General features: G+C 34.6%; 2 protein-coding genes across 4 annotated transcripts in view; one reads left to right on the forward strand and one right to left on the reverse strand.

The window, feature by feature from the left end:
• On the reverse strand, positions 1-7,774 carry LOC128224441 (uncharacterized). 2 transcript variants are annotated; one of them, XM_052934286.1, is made up of 6 exons: positions 2,339-2,432; positions 2,088-2,204; positions 1,776-1,841; positions 1,307-1,410; positions 915-1,046; positions 1-627 (listed from the first exon to the last, which is right to left on the reverse strand). In XM_052934286.1, exons 1-6 carry the CDS (start codon positions 2,379-2,381, stop codon positions 511-513), a joined length of 579 nt encoding a protein of 192 aa, XP_052790246.1. In that variant the 5' UTR covers positions 2,382-2,432; the 3' UTR covers positions 1-510. The 2 variants fall into 2 exon arrangements, with proteins under 2 accessions (XP_052790246.1, XP_052790252.1); XM_052934292.1 differs by lacking the exon at positions 2,339-2,432 and adding an exon at positions 7,731-7,774 and having other exon boundaries at positions 2-627.
• The window catches only part of LOC128224425 (uncharacterized), a 27,216-nt gene continuing 6,604 nt past the window's right edge, over positions 2,680-23,291 (forward strand). Inside the window, exons 1-3 of one of the 2 annotated variants that reach the window (XM_052934276.1) lie at positions 2,680-3,283; positions 4,936-5,325; positions 22,257-22,643. In XM_052934276.1, the coding sequence (XP_052790236.1) occupies positions 3,253-3,283; positions 4,936-5,325; positions 22,257-22,643 (808 nt within the window). In that variant the 5' untranslated portion in view covers positions 2,680-3,252. The remainder of the gene's footprint in view (positions 3,284-4,935; positions 5,326-22,256; positions 22,644-23,291) is intronic. The other variant, XM_052934269.1, reaches the window with a different exon arrangement.

The raw sequence follows: 23,291 nt of genomic DNA on the forward strand, positions 1-23,291 counted from the left end.
GTTCCTTTGTATTATGTTCTGATTATAATGTGTCATGTCTCTTCATTATCGGAGGAAATAAAGAATATCTCTCTCTCTCTCTCACTCTGCCATCTCTTTTATGAGGTGTAGTTATTGTTCTTAAGCATGTTCGCTAGTTTTTGACTTTCACCGGACAACAATAATCAAAAGAATACTTCATATATGAATTGTAAAAAAGACGTGTTTAAAACATATAATACTCGCGCGGTACACAAAAAGTCGTATATATTTTTTGTTTATCTATTATATACATATACAATACACAAAACACTGTTTATCTGGAAAAAGTTAACAATAATATTTTTAATATCGTGATTTGCATTTCTGGCACAACGCACCTTGGGCAAGGTAAACGTAATATAGTGTATGATAACGCCTCGTAATAGCAACGTACAATGGAACATACTGAAGTAAATTAACGAAGTTATGAAGAACAAAAACATAAAAGCAAAATAAATGACGAACATAAAATAAACACAATTGCACTGTTTATTCTATATAGTACGCTAGCCATCGCATTGCTTCGCCGTATCCCATAAGCTTGACCAGGCTCACTGGAAATGTCTCGACGGGGCGTCGACCGACTTTCTCCCTCGGTGTATATTCCTGGAGAAACAATGCAACTTATGATAGCTTATTGTAAGATTTCATACATAGTCAGATCAAGTTGAACTGATAATTAATAATTCAGTTACAACATGTTACTATTTCGTAAAATACGAATACATCAACTTTTAGATAAATTGATACATTTTAAGAGGAAATGGTAAAGACATATTTTCACTTCAATCAGCATGACTACTGCGCTGAAAATACATTTTAAACACAAATATTTAACCATCCCTTTGAGTTCATAAAACTGTTTAACTATGTTGTGTGTACGGTGTATGTACCTTTCCTGTCTTGCTGGTATGAAGGTTCAGTTGTGCGGTGAGTAGGTCTTCATCGACCGCCTCCTTCCGGTCAATTTTGTTAAAGAGCACGGCCACTGGAACGTCCGGTAAAACATCACATGTCAACACGCTCTGTAAAAAAACATTGTCCATAGTTGTGGTCACACAGAAGCAAATATTTATGAGTTATGACCAGAGAGGTAGCTTACGTTCAAACAAAATGTAAACTATGTAGTACCAAATTGAGTCGAGAATTACGCTTGTGTGTCTTACAGTCACCTTGCTGTTAGTAAAGGAGAAAAGGAAACTGTACTATGGTATGTATTGGGAATGCCAGTGGTATTGCTTAAGTCTTGTCACATGTGATTTTTTTTCGGAAAACCGAAGCTTACATCTAACTCTGTCTTTGCCTCTTCAAATCTTTTCGAGTCGGCTGAGTCTACCATGAATATAATCCCGTCTACCGCCGGAAAGTAATCCTTCCACACCCGTCTTACTAAAACATGAAATAGGAAACTATTTTCAGGAGGCAGGTGAATTGCTGGATGACCACGGAATTCTTTTTGGTTATCCAATTTTTATTTCAATAACATGATCTTGTATTTACCATATTATTATCTATATAATACATGTTATATCATGATATTTGCTAAACCGTGGCAATAATGACCATGTGGCAAAAAAATGGCAAAATGTTCAGATAATGTAAATATCTTACTTTCAGAAGAAAATATAGGGTTATACAAAATCCAATTAGTGTAAGGACATGCTGGGGGTATACGTTCAATGGTGTAGAAACCATTGATGGATATCGATCAAAAATATGTATTAATTGATTCAAAAGTCGGATTGTTTCCGTACCTGTCGGATGACCGCCCAAATCATATGCCGTGAAGCGGAGCCGTCCAAGATCAAGCTGCTTGCTTCCTGTAAAGAAATTAAGGAGTGGTGATGTCTTAGTTATCATAAGTTTTACTCCATAGCTGATAAACATATGCCTTAAAATAAATATAATTATGCACAATTTCGGTTTACAACGCCGTCGCAAACCGGACACAATTTATTCGTCAACCAAATATTAAGTAACGATTTTTTTCACGAAATAATTTTGAAATTATTATTTTTTAAATTTGAAAAGCGAACATAATATTCTGCTGTTTAAATCCCGCATACTTGTTTGCCAGGTGGGAGGGTTTTGTGCAAGTCTGCTGTCCGCCAGCCTATCCAGGAACGTAGATTTCCCGGCGTTGTCAAGACCGATGATTAACAGTTTCGCATTTTTCTTGAATCCTGCAAAACAATTAGAAAGGTAATTAAAAGCAAAATTAAATAAAATTATTATTATTGTTGTTGTTGTTGTTGTTGTTATTATTTTTACTACGATTATTATTATTATTATTATTATTATTATTATTATTATTTACCGAAATAGGAGAACAAATCCAAAATCCAATTCCAAAAAAACATTTTGATGATCTTTTATTACTTAACTCTCAATAAATATAATATAGTATAAATAATACTGCATATAGTTTTGGTCTTTTCTTTCTCATATACAAGTATATTCATTTTATTGTATATATACCGAAGCAGGTTATCTTGGTACCCTATATTGACCATGTGTTGTAGAACACGTCATCAGCTATTACACTAAACTATTCGAGTACTATATTTAACTGTCATTGGAAAACGCATGTCTATGTTCTGGAGTGGTCTCCCTTGTCATATAAGCATGATGAAACATGCCATTTTTGTGTTTGCTTTATTATTAGATTTATTACACATATTGTATTTATGTTTCCATATCTTTTTTTAAACACAATAAATGATATGTTTTGCGAGAGTGAAAGTCATCTACGTTCTATCACGGATAAGGTCCGTGGTTTCATTATATTTTTTTTCCAAATGAAACAACAGTAGTCTTAGTACAATGTAACCGATGGCTATCGCGATTCTCACTAAACAATATTGTAGCGGAACCGAAAATGGGGGAAGAATAGTTGGGAAGTTGCTACGCTAAAGTTTTAATACTTTAAAAAACATTCATTTTATGTCCGTTCAAATGTAAAAAAAAACATGGAAACAAAAAAACTCTATTTACATGCAACGACACAGATTTTTGAAAATTCATATGCGAGAAATAATGTGCAAATTCAGTACACCTGTGTATGCGGTATTATTCATGAACTGTCGGTATCAAAACTGAGTTAAAATTTACCTAGATTTAAAAAGTACACTTGTCGTAACTGTGTTCAACTTAAAATAGAAAAGAATCTGAGTGACATACTATGATTGGCAAAATATTTTCGTTTGCATTTGAGCCAAGTCAGCAGAAGGAATGTGGTTTATTATTGCATTAGTATTAGAAGGTAAGAAATAACAAGAATATTACTTGTCAATCAATGGTCACTTTTTACCTTTAAATTAACACCAATGCTTGTTACCCTAACAAGTACATTGACACAGTGTTTGGTATCAGTACTTGATGGAATAATTACTTAAATAAAAGTAAAAGCTCTTTTAACGAGTTAACATGATCATCGAAGGTTTTGTTCTATTAAAGATTATTATAATTACTATTATTATCACTATAATTATTATTAAAGTTTTTAAATATTTGTTTTTTACGTTTTGCATTCATGAAGCCAGGCCTTTTGTTTGTCAGGCCTGACATGCTGTGAGGCTAATTACCGACATATATAGTATGTCTGAATGGGGACGTTATTGAGGGAAGCACTTTTACATTCGGAGTAAACCAGCGAAGCTCAGGTCTACCCTCGGAGTTAGCAAGGAAAGTGGGTCTAACGCGATGAGTGTACGATAGTTTACCATGTTCGGCATAGGTTTTCTTAAAACAAGTTATACCAGTCGCCACCATTCCCTTGATGAGCAATATACAAAAGTAACCTAAATACGAAACCAAGAATCTTTTATGGGTCTTGAGCAAAAGCTGAGAGGTTCCATGTATAAGTTTGTGAACAAAGGACTTAAAAAAGTGCTACCTACTGATTCAGATGTTTAAGAATAATGGGTCCTCAGGAAATACAATGAGTATACTCGGGATGTGCAAAATGAATCACTGCAATCATGAATGAAATAATGTGACTGAATGTTAATCTGTTAAAACAGTGTGCATAGGCAGAAAGAAATTCCTCACACATTGTGTTTTTTTTCCATATCCATCCGTCAGTAGACCAAAGCCTGTCTGAGAGTTAATTTGACAATTCCTGGATCTATGGTCATCAAACATAAAATAAAGGTTGGGCATAACCAGTTGACCTCTATTGATTTTAGGGGTCATCAGGTGAAAGTCAAGGTCACAGTGACCTTGAATGAATTAAGATTGTGTGTTTAAAAAATTGACAACGCCTGCACCCATGGCCCTCAAAGTTGCCATTTCGGTGGGGGGGGGGCAGTAGATGACCCATATTGATTTTGAGGTCATATAATAAAAGGTCAAGGTCACAGTGACCTTGAACACAAAAAGCTTGTCTGAATGATAACTAGACAATGATTGGATTTTTGGTCCTAAAACTTTACATGGAGGGTGAGCGTGACCAGTAGATGACCCCTATTGGTTTTGGGGTCATTAGTTCCAAAGCTAACTGTCAACACAAAAAGCTTGTCTGATTGATAACTGAAGAATGCCTTGCGTTCTTCATTCTCAAGACATTAGCATGGCTTCATTCTTACCTACTAACCTCACACTTTGAATGCTCATAAACTTTAAAACCAGCTCATAGGCCTCATAGGCATCCAATGTCAATGACAAATCAGCTTTCATTTCTGACCATGCGTATCATAGGCATCCAATGTCAATGACAAATCAGCTGTCATTTCTGACCATGCATATTTCATTCAATTGTTCAAATATTCCTTACAACATTGCGCTGAAGAGGGGCATAATGTTATAATAATTGCATTTCTTGACTGAAAGTGAACCCCCAATAACTCTAAAAGTGGGTTCAATTAAGACATGTGAGCTGCTTTGATAGCTAAATTATCAGTTGATTTATTTCAGGGGTGTGCATCCTAAGGAGTGAGGATGAATTTCCCCAGATTAAACACCGCTCTGCCTGTGACAGTCCGGAGTTTTGCCAGACTAACAGGTACTCCATTGAATGTCCGGTCAATGAGTACATTGCCATGATGGGGGTTAGCTACGGGGCAAAGCCAATCACGAACTACTGCCCCAAGACCCAGGCCTGCATCAACCAGCGTCAGTGCTGTACATACGAGGTAGGGGACTGCATTGTTCCCTTCAATGATACAGAGATGGTTGAGCTATACAGCAAGTGCTCCCAGATGCAACAGTGTGGCTGGTGGTTTGCGAGCTCCACGAAACTCCCTGATGACTGCAGGGTCCGTGATCGTTCCAACTACATCTGGGCAGACTTCCAGTGTGTCACCAGTAAGTTGCATACCCCAATTGAACTGGTATAATAGCAATTTGATCTTTCTGTGAAAACTGGGCTTTTTTATTACAAACAATGTTCCTTAGCTCCCTGTCTCTTTCCTGCTGCATTCTGCCCTTTCTAACACCTGTTGTTGTTTTTAACCCTGTAAGTTGACCCTCCCCTGACAAATTTACTTTTGAACATATTACATAAAAAAAAATTAAAAACAGAATCAAACAGAATCTCCGAAATCATTTGTTAACAAACATTTCATTCACAATTTCATCATATCAAGTCAATGTTTAAAAATATCAATACCCTTTTAATTGTCTCTTATACCAGCTAAGGAATACCAAGCATATAATCAGCATCTGAGTCTGTAAAAACCCTACTTGCTACAAATGTATTTTAGAGCGAAAAAAACACAGGAAGTAAACAGAATTTGCTTCATATTTCCATATTATGCAGATTGAAACAATTCTGGAGCCTCTTTTAACAGCTGTACTATCCTTTGACAACATATAGTCTGAAGTTTTCCCTAATTTTATTAGCAGATATTTGAGAAAAAACATTTTTAATGCACAAACAAACCAAAAAACATTAAATTGTGAAAATTGAATGGCATCAAAATGTGCGGACCATAAGGAATGCTTTGGTGTAATTTTTCAACATAAGATTCTCTAATAGAACTTTGAAAAATTGGGTTATTCTTTACAAATTTTCACTAAAAATCAATGTCACATTGAGTGTATAATTACCATAATATCATCATTCATATGATTTTGAAGCACTGATGTACTGTATAAGTTTACTGCTTACAGTACTTAGAACTGAAACCTTAAGATCTATGATGATTAATACACTTAACATTATCTTCTGTGATGGCTGATGAGATCACACATATGGCTATGAATTAATTTTGCTTTAAAGCTACCAGTAAGTCTTAAATGAGGAGTTTGCACAGTTTTTTTTTTCGGCCCTTATTGGGGCCATAATTCAGTCCAATTCCATTCCTGAAAAAGTATATATACTTTTCCTGCATACTGGACGTGTGTTTCCAGTCATGTGACCAGTGCTGGAAAAACCTGTCTCGCACCCCCCATGTAAGATGAACAACGCGCCACTTCTTGTTTCTTTTATTGTATTTCTTATGAAAAGTAAATTCAATAAAGCGCAAACAAATATTTATGTATGCAAGGCTTTTAATAATAACTGAAAATAAAATAATTGTATAAACGTGATTTTTATAGGAACTATTTGACGTCAATAGTGATTTAAAATAACTGCGCTTTATGACCTCAGTAAACAAGGTCGCGCACGCTTTTTGGTGAAATGTACAAAAGTGCATTTTCTAAGTCAATTTTTCCACAAATTGATAATTTTAGATATATATGCAAGAAAAAATCAATTATGTTTTTATGGTCCGGATCGAAAAATCCGACCCTCGGGCACGCGCGTAAGCCAGCAATGAGGCTTGGATTTTTCTATCCGTACTGGAAACATATGATAGATACTTATATTCCCCAACCAGGTAAAAAAATCCCCCAATAGGTTATTGAGTCAAAGTTTTGAAATAACGTTGAAAATTATATGAATCATATTAGTATTTTTCCCCATTTTGCCATACAACGCTATTTTTCCAATATTAAAGGGCCACCATTCCATTTAGAGTGGAAAAAACAGTGAAGCAGGTTTTGTACTTTTTGGCCACCTTAGACAGTAAAGGCCTGGGTCAATAAAGATTGTAAAGCTAAAAGTTTTTGTGAATCTCCAGACCTAACCTCGTTTTGGCATAAATTTCTTTACTGCATTTCCAGTTTAATTGTAAGGATATTCAGCGTTCTGATCCTGCCCTTAACTATACAGGTTTCCTCTAGCACTCTTAAGCAGCATGAGGTTTGAAACTAAGATATCGTATTGAAATATAGGCCAGGCCTGTACTGTAGAATTTATTTTATGTACTGAGATACGGAAAAAAAAAACATACATAGAAGAAAGGAAGAAAAATAATTTATTTACGAGCCAAGCAAAAAACTAGTTTAATAAAAGGTTAAACTGATTGTAAATCATTGTCCGGGAGCATTATTGTTTGTGTATAATCTTAAAATCTTATTATTTACATTGTATTTATTCTACATTCATGAAGGTTAGGAGTCACAAAGATAACTAAGATAGCAAGTCATGATAATAACTGAACAAACAAACAATTAGAGATTTATTACTAATGATAATTATATTGTCATTAGCCTAAGAAATATTTTTTATTGACAATATGCAAGTTTAAAGAAGGGGCTCCAAATTGATTTCTTTTTTAAATAGTAACATATAGATGGCTGTAGGACAAAATGACAAAATCAGCCTCATCATATCAACATCAATCTCATAATATGAACAAAACATAATTTATCACATGCTATACCTTGTTTCCAGTTTAATATAGCCATTACATATTTTTCTGTATTTCGCAAGTGTAATATAACATAGCTCTATTTCTATTGGTCATAAAATTTATCACTCCATGTGTAAACAAGTTAATTGGCAAAACTAATTGGCAATATTGTAGCAAGCCATACACTCATTTCTCATTTTGTAATTATAATAAAGATTTATTTGAATACAGACAGTCATCGACATGAGACTTTTAGATGAACAAGCCCGAATTCTTGTACTATTGCTTAGCATCAAATATTTAACAAGCTCTGCTATATAAAATTTTGAAGTTGAGCAAGCCGGGAAGACATTTTACCAGGGCAGGGCTTGTGGGCTTATATTAATTTTGACCACTGTACAGAAGTACATTCTCGATCTAATCTTAAGAGGAAAGCCTGATATTTCTTCTTGATTTCGAGAAAAACATTTTTAAAGACGGTCCGGTCGGTACTTAATGTATTTAAGCAGGAAATGACGTCATGGACATATAATAAATTTATGCCACCATCTTACCCGATATGATGTCACAATTTAGAAGAGAGCAAAATGATTTGTTTAAAGATTCCTGCTTATGTTGTAATTATTTTGAATATCATCTAAGTATGCATTCTACTTAAAAACAGAAATAAAACAATTGGATGTATCTGTGTATCTGGGTACTACATTTATGCAATGCATGTAGCTGGGTGTGTGTGGGGGGGTGGGGGGAATATGGAAGGGATTATCCGCCAGTTAATTCATGCTGCATTATGACATTTCTCATTTTAAATTGCAATTGCATTCGTCTAAATGGCAGGTGCCTTTGTGCAATTGCTTCGTGCCTTTTTGTTATTGACAAAAACATTTGTCTATGTATACAACTTTAAGATGCCTTCACTTTATTGCTTACGGTGTTAACGTCTAAACGACAAATGACATGTGTCAAGTTCTTACATTTAAATAACTAAATTGTGTACAAAACTACACCTTAACTATAAATACTAAATAACTAATAGTATTTATATACTGTAATAAAACCATGGAAAGCTAAAATAATATTCATCAATAGCAGTTATCCATCGACAATTGGTCACCGCCTAGTAGACAGCACATTTTTAATTCAGTCCGAATCGCAGATTAGAATTTGGATATGTGTCTAACTCAGTACCGAATAAAACATCCAGGAAAAAATAATCAGCAGAAAATAGCATCTAGCAGTATTACATTTTTAGGTCCAGATAATGTCAGACAATACCTCTTCTAGATATAATTTTGACAGCTCCTGCACGAAAACTGTTGACTGCTACCATCGCAAAAGTCGCGAGAGTGCTCTCCCGTGGATAAGAAGGGTACCAGTGTTTGGTTTCCATTTCCATTTAATATTGCTGCCGCAGGATACCAATATTTACTGGTTCCTTTCTAATTCCATTCGTTTAGTTGCGTTCGTCTAAATGCATTCGTCTATCGTCTATATGCTTATTGGTAAATGCATACTGCTATGTTTGATTGATGTGTAATTAAGTTAGCTTTTAATGGTCTTATTACGTTACATAAATTATATTAGTAATACTATTAGTTTAATTGTACTCTTGTATTTTAATTAGTACACAATAGTCAATTAAAAGTAAAAATTTGACATCTGTCATGTATCGTTTAGACGTAGACACTAAGCAATAACATGAAGGACACATAGACACATGCGGTATTCCATTACAAACACGAACGAAGCAATTGCATGAAGGCACTTACGATTTAAACGAATGCACTAGCAATTTAAAAAGAGAAATGTCATAATGCAGCATGCATTAACTGGCGGATAATCCCTTCCATAGGGGAATGGCATTGATGTGTAGTATTCAGTCATCACTAGGGCAGGTGAAATAGGTAGGATGTTTTTGCTATTTTTTACTGAAAAAGTATGTCATAAAAAGAATCTGACATTCGTCATCATATAACACACCATTTTATTTAACTCTGTGAATAAAATAGTGTATTAAATGACAACCTGTGACAGATCCTAATCATATTAACCTCATTATCATCAACATCAACCTCATCATATCAACATCATCATATCAACATCACCCTCATCATATCAACCTTATCATATCAACATCAACCTCATCACATCAACATCAACCTCATCATATCAACCTCATCATATCAACATCAGCCTCATCATATCAACCTCATAATATCAAAATCACCATATCGACCTCATCATATCAACCTCATTACATCAACATCCTCCTCATCATATCAACATCAAATTTATCATATCAACCTCATCACATCAGCATTAACCTCATCATTTCAACCTTATCATATCAACCTCATCATAACAACATCAACCTCATCATATCAATATCAACCTCATCATATCATTATCAACCTCTTCATATCAAGCTCATCATATCAACATCAACCTCATCATATCAACATCATCATATCAACATCAGCCTCATCATATCACCATCAGCCTCATTATATCAACATCATCATATCAACATCAACTTCATCATATCTACCTAAACCTCATCATATCATCCTCAACCTCATCATATCAACCTAATCATATCAACATCAACCTCATCATATCAACCTCAACCTCATTATATCAACATCCATCTCATCATATCAACATTAGCCTCATCATATCAACATCAACCTCATTACACCAACCTCAGCATATCAACATTAACCTCATCATATAAACATTAACCTCATCATATCAACCTCATCATATCAGCCTCATCATATCAACATCAACCTCATCATATAAACCTCATCATATCAACATCCTCCTCATCATATCAACATCAACCTCATCATATCAACATCCTCCTCATCATATCAACATCAACCTCATCATATCAACATCAACCTCATTACATCAACCTCAGCATATCAACATCAACCTCATCATATTAACATCAACCTCATCATATCAACCTCATCATATCAATATCAACATCAACATCATCATATCAACTTCAGCCTCATTATATCAACATCATCATATCAACATCAACTTCATCATATCTACCTAAACCTCATCATATCATCCTCAACCTCATCATATTAACATCAACTTCATCATATCTACCTAAACCTCATCATATCATCCTCAACATCATCATATCAACATCAACTTCATCATATCTACCTAAACCTCATCATATCAACATCAACCTCATCATATTAACATCAACCTCATCATATCAACCTCATCATATCAATATCAACATCAACCTCATCATATCAACTTCAGCCTCATAATTTCAGCCTCATCACATCAACATCAACATATTTTTACCTGTGACAAACAGTGGCACATTGATTGAATTAACATGAATTGATTTTCACAAACACTGTTTTGAAGGAAATTTTAAGAATGGACTTTTTAAAAATGGAGAACATATGAAATGTGTACCGTATGGTTAAAAACATGGACTCATAATATAGTATGTCTATCTGTTTTCATATTAACTGGTACATCAAACATGTTCAATGAGTGATGGCTAATTCACACATACTCATGAAGTCAGCCATATATAAATAGGTCATTACTAATGATTCATTTCAGTGTTTGTGTAATACTATTTTGTTTTTTTAATTCTGGTTGTATTGAAAGTCTAGCTTGATCTCTGTGTATTTAATGTATTGTGTCTGTTAGTATTTAAAGGAAAGACAAGAGTAGATAATTGTTATGCTTGTCATTTTGACTGGCATTTTTAATAAGCTGCCACTTGGGGGTGAAGAAGTATGAAATACAACACCTTGGCCCAACACTTGAAACTTTATCTGACAATCATTAGCAATAGGTTTTAGATTTAGAGTAAAAGGTTACTCCGCTTTAGGAAACGAGACCTACCCATGGTGGGTCGGTAGCTAACCGCAGGTATTAAATATGGTCATAAATACCACAGTAGATTTGACAGTCATGTAGGTGGTATATAGTATTATAATGTTTGTTAAATATTACATTGATTAAATCATCAAAAGTTAATCACAACCGTAAATCAGTATTGCCAGTATTTATTATATACAAACATTAATTCTGCAAGGAATGTATTTATTATGAGACTGAAATGATCATTTAGTTGAAATGCATTCTTTTATTAATTTGATAATTTGTTGTTCATATCAACTTTTAGGTCACAAAAGAGTATAGAAGTATGAAATAACTGTCATGTTCATAAACCGTCATATATGAGTGCAAACACTTGTAAAATACATGATGTGTTCACAAGATTTTAAAATGAAATGAAACAAATGAAACCTTTGAAAGAGAGACACCTGCAGTGGAAAATGTTGGAGAGGGATTATGAGGCAGAACACAAGTATATTTTCCTTATAGCCCATGTGACAATGCTCTTTGTTATTGAAGAATGACCAGAAGGAAGTTTTGTGTTCATTATGAAGAGTGGGTGTTAACAATTTTATAAGTAGGTCTGATGGAACATTGCGTTTGCGATCAGTTTAACAGTTTATGACCTAGAAGTGAAGTAAATTACTCAAAACTTATGCATTGCATTAAGTTTAAAAGGTGTAAAACTTAACTACAAAATTTTACTAGAGACAAGTACATGAAGTCCTTTTGTTCATGAAAGATAAAATCTTCAGCAGGTCACTGAAAAAAATAGTGAGGAAAAACTTCTGCAATGAGCAATTATTTGTTGTAAAAGAAACTAGGCTTACATTAATGTTAGAATTGAATTAAGACTGGAGCCTTTAGGGTAACTGGAAAGGGTATCCACTTTATTATCAATCATACTTGTACATGGTTCAAAGCCGATTGTTTTCTCTTCATATAACGGTGGGAACATTTCACTGCCTTTAATTGAAGCCTGCAGGCACATTGCAAATGATTTTCCAGGAAACCATTTCCATTCCAAAGCTGTTTAGTAACAGTGGCTTTAAAAGTGTTTTTAGATGTAAATGGATGGAAACATTCTGTTTGAATGTCTAGACAAATGAGAATCAATCCTTGCCAGCTCAAAGTATGGTAATCTGAGGAACTAGGGAATTCGAGGTACATGCCATATAGATGTGCTTTCCATGGGCTTGAACAGAAATGAGGATGATCACGTTGATTATCAAAGACATTCAATGATTTTTATACGCCAGTATAGTATCATGGGACATATTAAAGTTTCACCTGTGGTGTTCAGGCAGGGAGGTTGACGGCCAGGCTTGTGTGTTGTCCAATCAATAACTTAAAAAGCATATATCCAATCATCACCATAGTCAGAATGTGTATGGGCATATTATCTTGGACAGGTTCTACATTGCTGAAGTCATTTGAGAGCTATCACCCTTGAATTATATTGAAAATACCTAAAATCGTTCCTGTCTGATCAAGAACTTAAGAATTCTTTCTCCAATCCTCATCAAATTTGGTCAGAATGTGAATAATATTTTGGACAATTTGGATAATCAGCTTTATGATTGTAGTCTCTCGAGAGTTACCACCCTTTGTTATTCAAATTACGTAACATCAGTCTTTTCCACTGAATTAATTTAGAAGCATTTGTGAAATCATTACCAAATTTGGTCGAAATGTGTTAGGGTGTAATATCTTGCATGTACAGAATGACTCTCAGTCTTTCCAAAATTGTAAAGTTTCTGTCTGTCCACCAGACAGGCATGATGGAAGTTTTAGCCTGTCCAAAAAAATATGAGCCTGCCTGACGATTTTGATTATGCCTTGTTGCAAACCAATAGCCAATCAAAATAGTTGTAATATAATACTATTACAGATGCATCATATTTACTTGTTTATCACCAGCAGTCAGCATCATGATTCCATATTGTAAATGGCCGACTTTTGTCGATGTTTTGTGATGCAAATATCAATGTGGGATCAACCAACTACCACTAAAGCAATCATCAGCAAAAAAGACAAAAGGTTATTGCATACATTTTGCTTTTAGGTACCTTTTTGCTAATTAGTTGGCTCAAAATATGTTGATCATTTAGACCATCATTTACGAAAGAGCTGCTGTACCCTCACAAAATTTGCCGGACATGTCCAGCGGACTGGCACATTGCGGAAAAACTGCGATTTTGAGTTGGTTTCCTGGGCAGAAACCTGTACTGTGTCAATTTTGAGAAACCATGAATAGTTCCCCTGGTTGGGATTGAACCCACAACCTCATGGATTAGAGTTGTTTGTAAATATTCCAGGCTAGCAGTTGGCACAGATAATTGGGTTAAACATGTTTCCATTTCAGCATTTCACTGCAAAAAAAGATGTTCTCTGGCATTTTTTAAAAGTCTGAAATGTGCTTTGCAACTTGTCTCTCTCATAAATTCCTCTTGGCCTTGCACCAAAATCAATGCACTTGTAATTGACTGATGCGCCACTCAGACTCATATCTATTTGATTGATAATGATTTTTCAGGGAAACCTTGTATTTGACGGGGAGATTTTAGTCTGATTCTAGTTGTCATTTCTGTAATGCATCATAAAAACAGATATTATATTTAAGGATTGATAACCTTTTTCTTGCGTTTATGCTGTATGAACAGAGTAGGAGCCCTTCTTGGTCATTTGCTCGCTTGCCCTACTGCGTTCATATAGCATAAATGTCAGAAAAAATGCAGTCAGTACTTACATTCACAATTAGATAATTATTCATTGCGATTACAAATTAGCAGTATCCTCTGCAACTGAGTAGTTGTTCTGAAAGAAATAATGTAATCAACAACATACATTTTAATTAGGGATGCAGACGAATATTCGATCGAACGTTTGGTATTCTAATGTCAAAATCGGTATTCGAATATTCGATGTTTTTGTTGAATTAATAAATTGAAACTTTTTGCCTACAACTGTGTTCTTTGTCTGTCTTGTTTTTACAAAGATTGGCCACTAATGCCAGAGGTGTGAACTTGATGACACTATACACGCGTCATATCGGATATGTCTTCGGGAACTATAAACAGTCCACGTAATTTTGCATTTACTGGCTGTTAAACAAGTGACTTAAACACATTCCAATTATTTGGGGTACATTTAAATGACCATGCCAATTAAGGGTTTAAGAGATCGACCTTTATACCAATCTGTTGTGTTCACTGCTAAACAAGCTTAGCGATATTGCTCAAATCGCCTTGATGATATGAAGGACATGTGCTCGTTATGTGCTTTAAACTGTTTCATGTTTCGATATAACACTCTTGCCTTGGAAAGTAACTGTATGGTTTAGCGTTTAAGGATATTTGTCCTGTATTGTTGTACAATACATAAGTCCAAATTGACGTTTGGCCATGGTGTCGTTTTCTATAAATATATTTCGTAAACGTCTATCCCAGAACGAGGCTTCAAGTCCCACATTGGCGTATATCGTCATTTAACCGGGAAAATACGAAATTTCCCGAACTTATTTTGCATTGTTTACAACTATGAACGCAGAGGAATTGAAACAATTTGCTTTTTGTCCAAAATATATCGCTTTTTCTTGGGATATATTCTGAAAATGGGGAAATTCAGAGGCTGATTTGTTGAACAATAAATGTCTGTCACGTGTACCAGATACCACAAAGAAGGGTAACAGGGCCCCAGCTATTACGTTAGTGAAATATAGTTTACTACAATTCTTAAACGTTCATTTTGGTATTCGATCGAAAAAATTACCAAATATTCGAATATCAATTTTGCCATTCGTTTGTAACCCTAGTATTATTAAAGAATAGCTGATTTTTGTAATGTTGTATATTATTGGTTAAATGATGTTACGCAAATCCAATCGGGGCGTAATATTGAAGCAAACAATGACGTCATAACTCCTGTGTTATACAAAGTAATTGTCAATTTTCATCTATACTTAGGACCAGGTGTAAATATTTAAAAGATGCACTCTTACACCTAAAAAAATTTTACTGAAATTAATAATATTGTTTTAATATTCCAAAAAGGATGAATAAATGTAAAAAAAAGAGGAAGGATATCAAGTTTAATTTGAAAGAAATAAGCATAAAACACGCTATTTCTACCTTATGAGACTATAGTAGACCACAGTAAATCTTTTAACATTCACCAATCATTTAATATTTTTGCGCTTTCTGCTTTTAAATTAAATTAAGTTTTACCATGAATGCATTATTTAGTAAGAAATTTAAGGTTTATCAGTCAAAATTTATATTTGTTATAAATGTGTCTGTATTGATTTTGAATAAGAGTGTCACTTTAAGCTTAAATTACAGAGTTCTCGAATTAAAGTTATTGTTGTAAGTGTGATGACAAAATCAGTTGTATGCAAATGCTGGACAATAGAGTCTCAGGTTGCAAAACTTTACTTGTATGGCTACTGTTGGGGCTACTTTTTGTGCGCTTTGTCATCATCGTATCTGTACATGGTACATGACTGTTTTAAAAAAAGAGAGTTTATAAGTTCACAGTGAAAATTCACAAACCACTTAAACACAGCTGCAACTTAAACACGACACTTATAGACATACAGGTACCTGTACATGTCTTTGCAAACCCTCTAACAATCACCAAGTTAACCTACAAATGTATCCTCTTATTTTGAAGACTCAAGCCGTGCTATTTTTGTTTTGACATCTTCCTGCACGTTTCTGTTGTTCAGACCCCATTCTCATTATATTAGGTGAAGAGAAAGAGATGGCTTCATAAATATTGTAATGGCTCAGTTTGCTGCAATTACCATCTCTAATATCAGCAACAAAGTGGGGCTTTTTCAGAAATAATGGGCAGCAAATATTTCTGACAACAGATAATGCATCCTCTATGAATTTAATCTGCATTGATATATAGCATGCTAGCCAAAAAATCAGGATTGATTATAGCTAGAAAATAGTAATGACTTTGAGACTGGTTAATTGACATTGGATATTGCAGCAGTAATAACTGTTCAAGGTCATTATATTGCCGTGTTCCAGGTGCTCCCATTTCTATTGAGGCCACACCTTTTTATTCTGTTTATTGTTAACCCCTTTTTTTGAAACCCACATGTAGTTACCTATAAAAATAACAACAAACGAAGCCTTTAAAAACACAATAATCCACACTGATCTATCACCAATGTTATAAAGGAAATAATTCTAAAACATATTACTGTGTGATTAAAGTGCATTCTTCCATTTCAAATTAAAATGCATCTATTCATCAACAAAAAACACTTTATTTATATTCTAAATTTACTTCTTTGTTTTCTTTAAATTATGTTGTTCAGAGACAGGCTCACTGTGTGGTTGGTCAAGATGTGCATGTAAATAAGACATGAATTTTTCTTCCAAAACACGTTGAAACTATAGCGCACATGGCCATGGATGGTAACCAGGAATACACAGTGTGGCCTCAGCTCCTGTACCTGAAGCACAAGTGAACCAAAATGGCATTGTATTGCTTCCTGTCTCATGTGGCCCTATGAAATCATGGACATTTGTCAAGCTTTCATTAGTATTGATGTTTTGGAGGCTAATGATGGAGATGTTACAGTAGTTTTTCCAGCACACTGCCCATATATAAGATTCAGCCTAATTTAATGTGGACAACAGATTTCCGTTGACTTCGTTTTCCCCCAAGGGATATTTTTTAATGTCAATAGCTCTATAGCACCAGGCACTTACTTGTGAAAGATTTGTCTCTCTCATGAAAAGCAATATATAGAAAGTAAAATAAGGAAAAAACCAACAGAAACTTAGTCATATGTCATTATTGTTGTTTGCAGTTTTGATTTATCTTTATTTTGTTTTGTCTGCTAGAAATGAATATCTTAAACAGGGTTTTTGGTTTCTGTTTAAATACTACCTCAACAATGGGTTGCTGATATTAGAGGGTTATGTGCATCTATAATAAGCAAAACAATCTTCATGCTTGTCTGTATGCTTTATGTGTTTTTTTCTATTTCCTATTTGCATAAGGTTTTTGTACGGGGACGACATGGTCAAGATATAAGTCTGAGTAAACAAAAATTGGCAGCAGACTTTGGTTAAACATGCAACTGGATAGCAGCTGACATTTGTTTGCCTCATAACGGCTAGTCAGAAAGATCAGAAATATTAATTATGGAAGGCCATTACTTTGGCATGGAGATAACTTAGCTCTTAAGAAACAGGAACCAATATAAGTTGGCTTACTTAATCAACAGCAGCTTTCCTGTTGCCATGATGTTCTGGTGAGCTGACCCTTTCCTTCTGGCTTGTGTAAATTGGCTTAAGTAATATAGGCAGCTTGCAGGAAACTTGGCATAAAAGGAAAGTCAATAAATAGAAGGTTTCCCAGATTTCAGCTTTATGACTAATAGATTTTCTACAAGTTATATAATTTATTCCTTTATGAGCTTTCTTCGATATATTTTGATAAATGTTGAAAATTGGTAACTATGATCATGAAGGCTCATTCTTGGCCAATTTTAAATTTACAAAAATAACACTCAGTTCTTTTGCTGTGTGTTTGAAATCTTTGCCGTGATATAGAAAAGAAGGTTTAAATGATGCAAATGTTTCCTTATTACAAAGCAGTTAGCAATGACTTGGTGAACTTGGTATGGAAGTTGATATTTAGAGTTTTTGTTTTTCTGTGGGCATCATATATTTGAGATACAATTGAATGTGGCTTTAAATTTTTTTCAACACTTCACATCTGGTCAAGATGAGTTCCCAAATCCATTAAAAGAAAAGTAAAATTTTTCCCCTTTCTGGGTAGGAAAAGTAGGAAACTTTCATTATGGGATGATTATATTCTCTTATAGTAAAGATTTTAAACATCAAAATTGACCCCCCCCCCCCTTCGAGAAGAAATTTGTTTCATACAGAACAAGTGGGGAAGGAGGGAACTGTTTTTGTCATCACAAGGAGTCTTTTAGTCTGCAGTTATAAATCCAACAAAATTGTGATTAATTTTGAATGAGTTTGACATTAAGCGAAAACCAAGTGCACAAAAAATCACACAGAGTGACTGCACTTGCTGATAGGACAGAATGCCCAATGACGGAACATAATCTAATATCCCAGTTAATGGGTTTTGAAGCTCCGGAGAGAAATGGGTGACAGATTTGCTCTTTTCTCCAATTGGCTTGATTGGGCCGTCATGTCTATTTAGTACTAATGAAATCTTCAATTTTATAGACGAGAAGTTTCCTTTAATTTAGACTGGTGACAAACTTGCCCACATGTTTGTTTTTGAATTCTGTGAATTGTTGTATAAATGTGGATTGACAACTGGGAAACCAGTTTAAAACTAGCTATTTCCTTCGGGAAATATTGGATTTTAATTTAAAAATCCGGGCTTCTATAAATTAGAATTAAGTAGTGTATTTTATCTCCTTGGGAAATCTGGTAAATTATGACATAAATCTTTGTGCTAATTGAAATGTTTTGCGATGCAAAATAATCTGATGTTCCAGAAAGACATTCTAATAGTCTGGTATTGATGCACTGCTCTTCTGAGAACATTAGATGTAGTATCTAGACATTTTGGAAACATGTCTTGCATTTTAAAATGATAACTAGGTACATTATTGTTTTTTTTCTGATTTCAATTGTATTTATCTTTAAGTTAGGCACTTTTTTATAACCATATCTGTGTGCTAACAAAGAAAACATGGTCCAGAAATGGTGTCTCTTGCAGTGTTTTTCTCTCATTTTTTAGGAATGGGGCTTGGGTCTTTAAGTCTTTAAATATATTAAAAAGAGAAAAAAGATTGTGATTAATGTTATTTCATTAAGAATACATCAATTATTCCACAAACAAACTTTTTGGGATTCAATCCTTTGATGACTTTTTATCTAAGTTTTTAATGAAACCCAGGTTATTAGAATGGAGATATGATTATAGGGTGGACAGCTGGGCAGGCTTCAAACCTTCGGTTTTGCCCAATAAGTCATATTAGCATTGATGGATAGTAGCTAGCTTTGAATTGCCTTTGAGGGGAGTGGGGTCAATATCACTGTTACTAAAAATAGGAAAATGTTTTCTGCCCAATGACTTAGGTAAGAATTGATTGATAGAGTTGAAAGTTGGTGTGTAGGTTAAGCTTATGTGAAGAGCTAGCTTTGGATCTGTTTTTTTGAGTGGTGTGGGGGGGGTCAGGGTCAAGGTTTCTGTTACTGGAAATAGAAAAACTGTTTCTGCTATATAACTGATGGATAGTAATAAAAGTTGGTGTGCATGTAGCTTATTTTAAGAGCTAATCTTGGGATTGCTTTAAGGGTCAAGGTCACTGTAATTCAAAATGCCTAATTAGTCTGCCCAATAACTTACGAAAGAACTGATGGAAAGTGATTGAAGTTGGTGTGTAGGTAGCTTATGTGAAGAGCTAATTTGGGATTGATTAAGAGGGGGGGGGGGGGGGGGGTAGGGTCAAGATTAAGGTCGTTGTTACTAAAAATAGAATTTTTTTTTTTCACCCAATAACTTTAATTAGAATTGATGTAAAGGGAAGAAAGTTGTTGTGTTGGTAGCTTAAGTAAAGAGGAAGCTTGGGATTGCTTTCAAGGGGGCTGGAGTCAAGGTTAAGGTCACTGCTTTCGGGCCAACAACTTTAGTTAGAATTGATGAATATTGATGTCAGTTTCCCAAACCCTCTATTTGTAGTCAGTAGCAATAGCAAAAAGCTTTCCCACTCAGGCACTTTCATAATTTATATGATAAAGCTGGTGTGTTTTTTTTTTGTGTCAAGCCAGCAATGGCATGTAGATCTTGGTATTGAAAGGGCAAGCATTGTTGTGTTGAAAGACAACTAGAATTATGAAGTTGATTCCATTAATTTTACTTTCACCCACATGGAAACCGTCTGAAGATTTCAAAATTGGCACGATCTCTATCTGCTAGAACCTCAATGTAAGAAACGGACATGATAAAAGCAATGTTCTATGCTAAACATGGATAATAACCATTATATTTTACATGAGAAATTTCATAATGAGCCTGCATATTGCTTGGTTAACCATAGCCTGTGTTCACTATTGTCTTGAGTCTGAGTTCTAGACTTTGACTCAGAAAGCAGAATTTTAAAATATTAGATATCATGTTCATGTAGTCAGCTTGACAAAATTACAGTGTGTAATTGATGAATAGGATTTTAAATATGTTGAGACATTTTCTCAAATTTTGCTCAACAAACAGTGAATTTACATTGAAATTGAAATTTACATTTTTATAACAGTGATTGTAATCAGTTTAAACATTTTGATTTGTAATTGGTATTCAGTGATTTCAACTTGTAAAAAGTTCAACCATTGTCTTTTTCCAAAAAAAAGGAGAAAGATATTCTCATGAGACTTAGTATATATATATAAATGTTGCAGCCAAACTAAACACATATAAGAAACTAGTTAGCTCGAGTAATTTTCAGTTACGTCTCTTTTTATGCCCCCACAAAGTGGCGGCATATAGGGTTGCCCTTGTCCGTACGTACGTCTGTCTGTCTGTACGTACGTACGTCCCGAAGATTGTTTCCGATCTAATTCTTGAAAACCGTTTGTCCAATCCTCACCAAACTTTAAACACATGTTTGTGACCATAATATCTTGATCAAGTTCGATAGTCATGGAAATCGCTTTAGTCATTTAGGAGTTACGGCCCTTTTTTGCCAAAAATACTTCAAAAATATATGTTTCCAATCTAATTCTTGAAAAGTATGTGTCCAATCCTCACCAAACTTTACATACATGATTGTGACCATAATATCTTGATCAAGTTCGATAGCCATGGAAATCGCTTTTGTCATTTAGGAGTTACGGCCCTTTATTTGCAAAAAAAGACTTGAAAAATACGTCCCGAAGATTGTTTCCGATCTAATTCTTGAAAACTGTTTGTCCAATCCTCACCAAACTTTTAACACATGTTTGTGACCATAATACCTTGATCAAGTTCGATAGCCATGGAAATCGCTTTAATCATTTAGGAGTTAGGGCCCTTTATTTCCCAACAATACTTAAAAAATATCTTATCCGATCTAATTTTTGAAAAGGATTTGCCCTTGTGCAGATTATCCTGAATAATCATTATGGCTTATTTTCTGTGACAAAAAATCGAAGTGGGGGCATCCGTGTCCTATGGACACATTTCTAGTTGATAAAAGAAATGATAAAGGCTGCTCCTTTTGCCTAACTCGTACAAGAAATTAATTGGCAAAAATTACTGATTACTGTAAAAAAACACCTGGCTTAGTCGCATTGCCGTGCTTCTATTTTTAGCTCGACTATTCGAAGAATAAGGAGAGCTATACTACTCACCCAAGCGTCGGCGTCAGCGTCACCCCTTGGTTAAGGTTTTGCGTGCAAGCACACAGGTTAATATCTCAGCAATTACTTGAGAAAATAGTAAATGTTTTAGCTTTGAGAATCATCAAGGCTGACATTCAGTTCCAAATTGGTCAAACTCTGCTTAACCATTCTGAAAGATTCCTTTAGTTTTTGTACAATCTTGCTCTTCCATTGATTTTCAGTTTTTCACAGGGTAGACATTGTGTGATTTAAAACACCAAATACCCAAATTCTTTCAAATATAATTCCTTGTTGTTCTGAATTGGTTCGTTTAAATACCCCGTTTTGATTTCAGGGAACCAGTTTGTGGACATGTGTTCCCAGCAGACTGTGACAGCCAAGACCGTCCATCTCCAACACTCTGCTGTTCTCAGTAGCCACAACTTTGACCAGTGTTCATGCATTGTAACTCCAGACTCGTGCAACACAAGCACTAGACTAGAGTTTCGGGCAGTTGACATTCGCCTGCACAGCGTTGGTGACACTGAAAACATATCAAAGTGTACGACAGCCAGCCGTCTTGAGTTGGTCGGTCAGAAGGATCTGAAGCGATACTCTTGCCATCCAGACGCATTCCTGCATGGGTTCAAGACATTCCATGTGACCAGCGAAAAGAATGTGATGCTTTACCTGCATAAAAAGCACAGAGAGTATCCTCAGAGTGTCTGGCTTGAAGTGAAAGGTAATTGGAATTATTAAACAACTTGCATATAATCTTGTATACCTCAACACTTTTAACATCCTTAAAGGAAAAAAAGAATTATGAAAGAATATATAACTGCCTCAATGTTGTCTAATAAACAAATAACAGCCATGTAAACCATACCATCTTTATTGGTGTCAAATCGGTAAGAAGCTGAAAACAGACAATAGTTCTCATATACATAGTGTTCCTAACAATATGTACTTGAATATTTTTAACAAAATCTAAGTTAACATAAAGAATTGCCATAAAAACACATTTGGTACGAACAGGTCATAGTCCGAAAGCGTACAAAATATTATCGAGGAATTTTCATATAAAAACGAATTATTACAAACTGACACTTTGCTGAATTGTAAACTATACATTTATCTATCAAAATACACCAAAAATATGATAAAACTTACACTGTGCGGACTCTAAATGGACATTCAACATAAAAATCTTCTTTAACATGTGCGAAAACGTTTTACTTACGAATGAAAAATAAAACCAAAGATAAGACAACTACCACAAAGTGAAATTACCGGTAAGACAAAACAGTTCGCATAAAATGCGAATAAACAGTTCCATGACAGAATATGGGTAAACATTATGTATGGGTAGGCTATAATCGTGGTACTAAAC

The sequence above is a fragment of the Mya arenaria genome, chromosome 2 (assembly GCF_026914265.1).
Source record: "Mya arenaria isolate MELC-2E11 chromosome 2, ASM2691426v1".
Taxonomy (NCBI): domain Eukaryota; kingdom Metazoa; phylum Mollusca; class Bivalvia; order Myida; family Myidae; genus Mya; species Mya arenaria.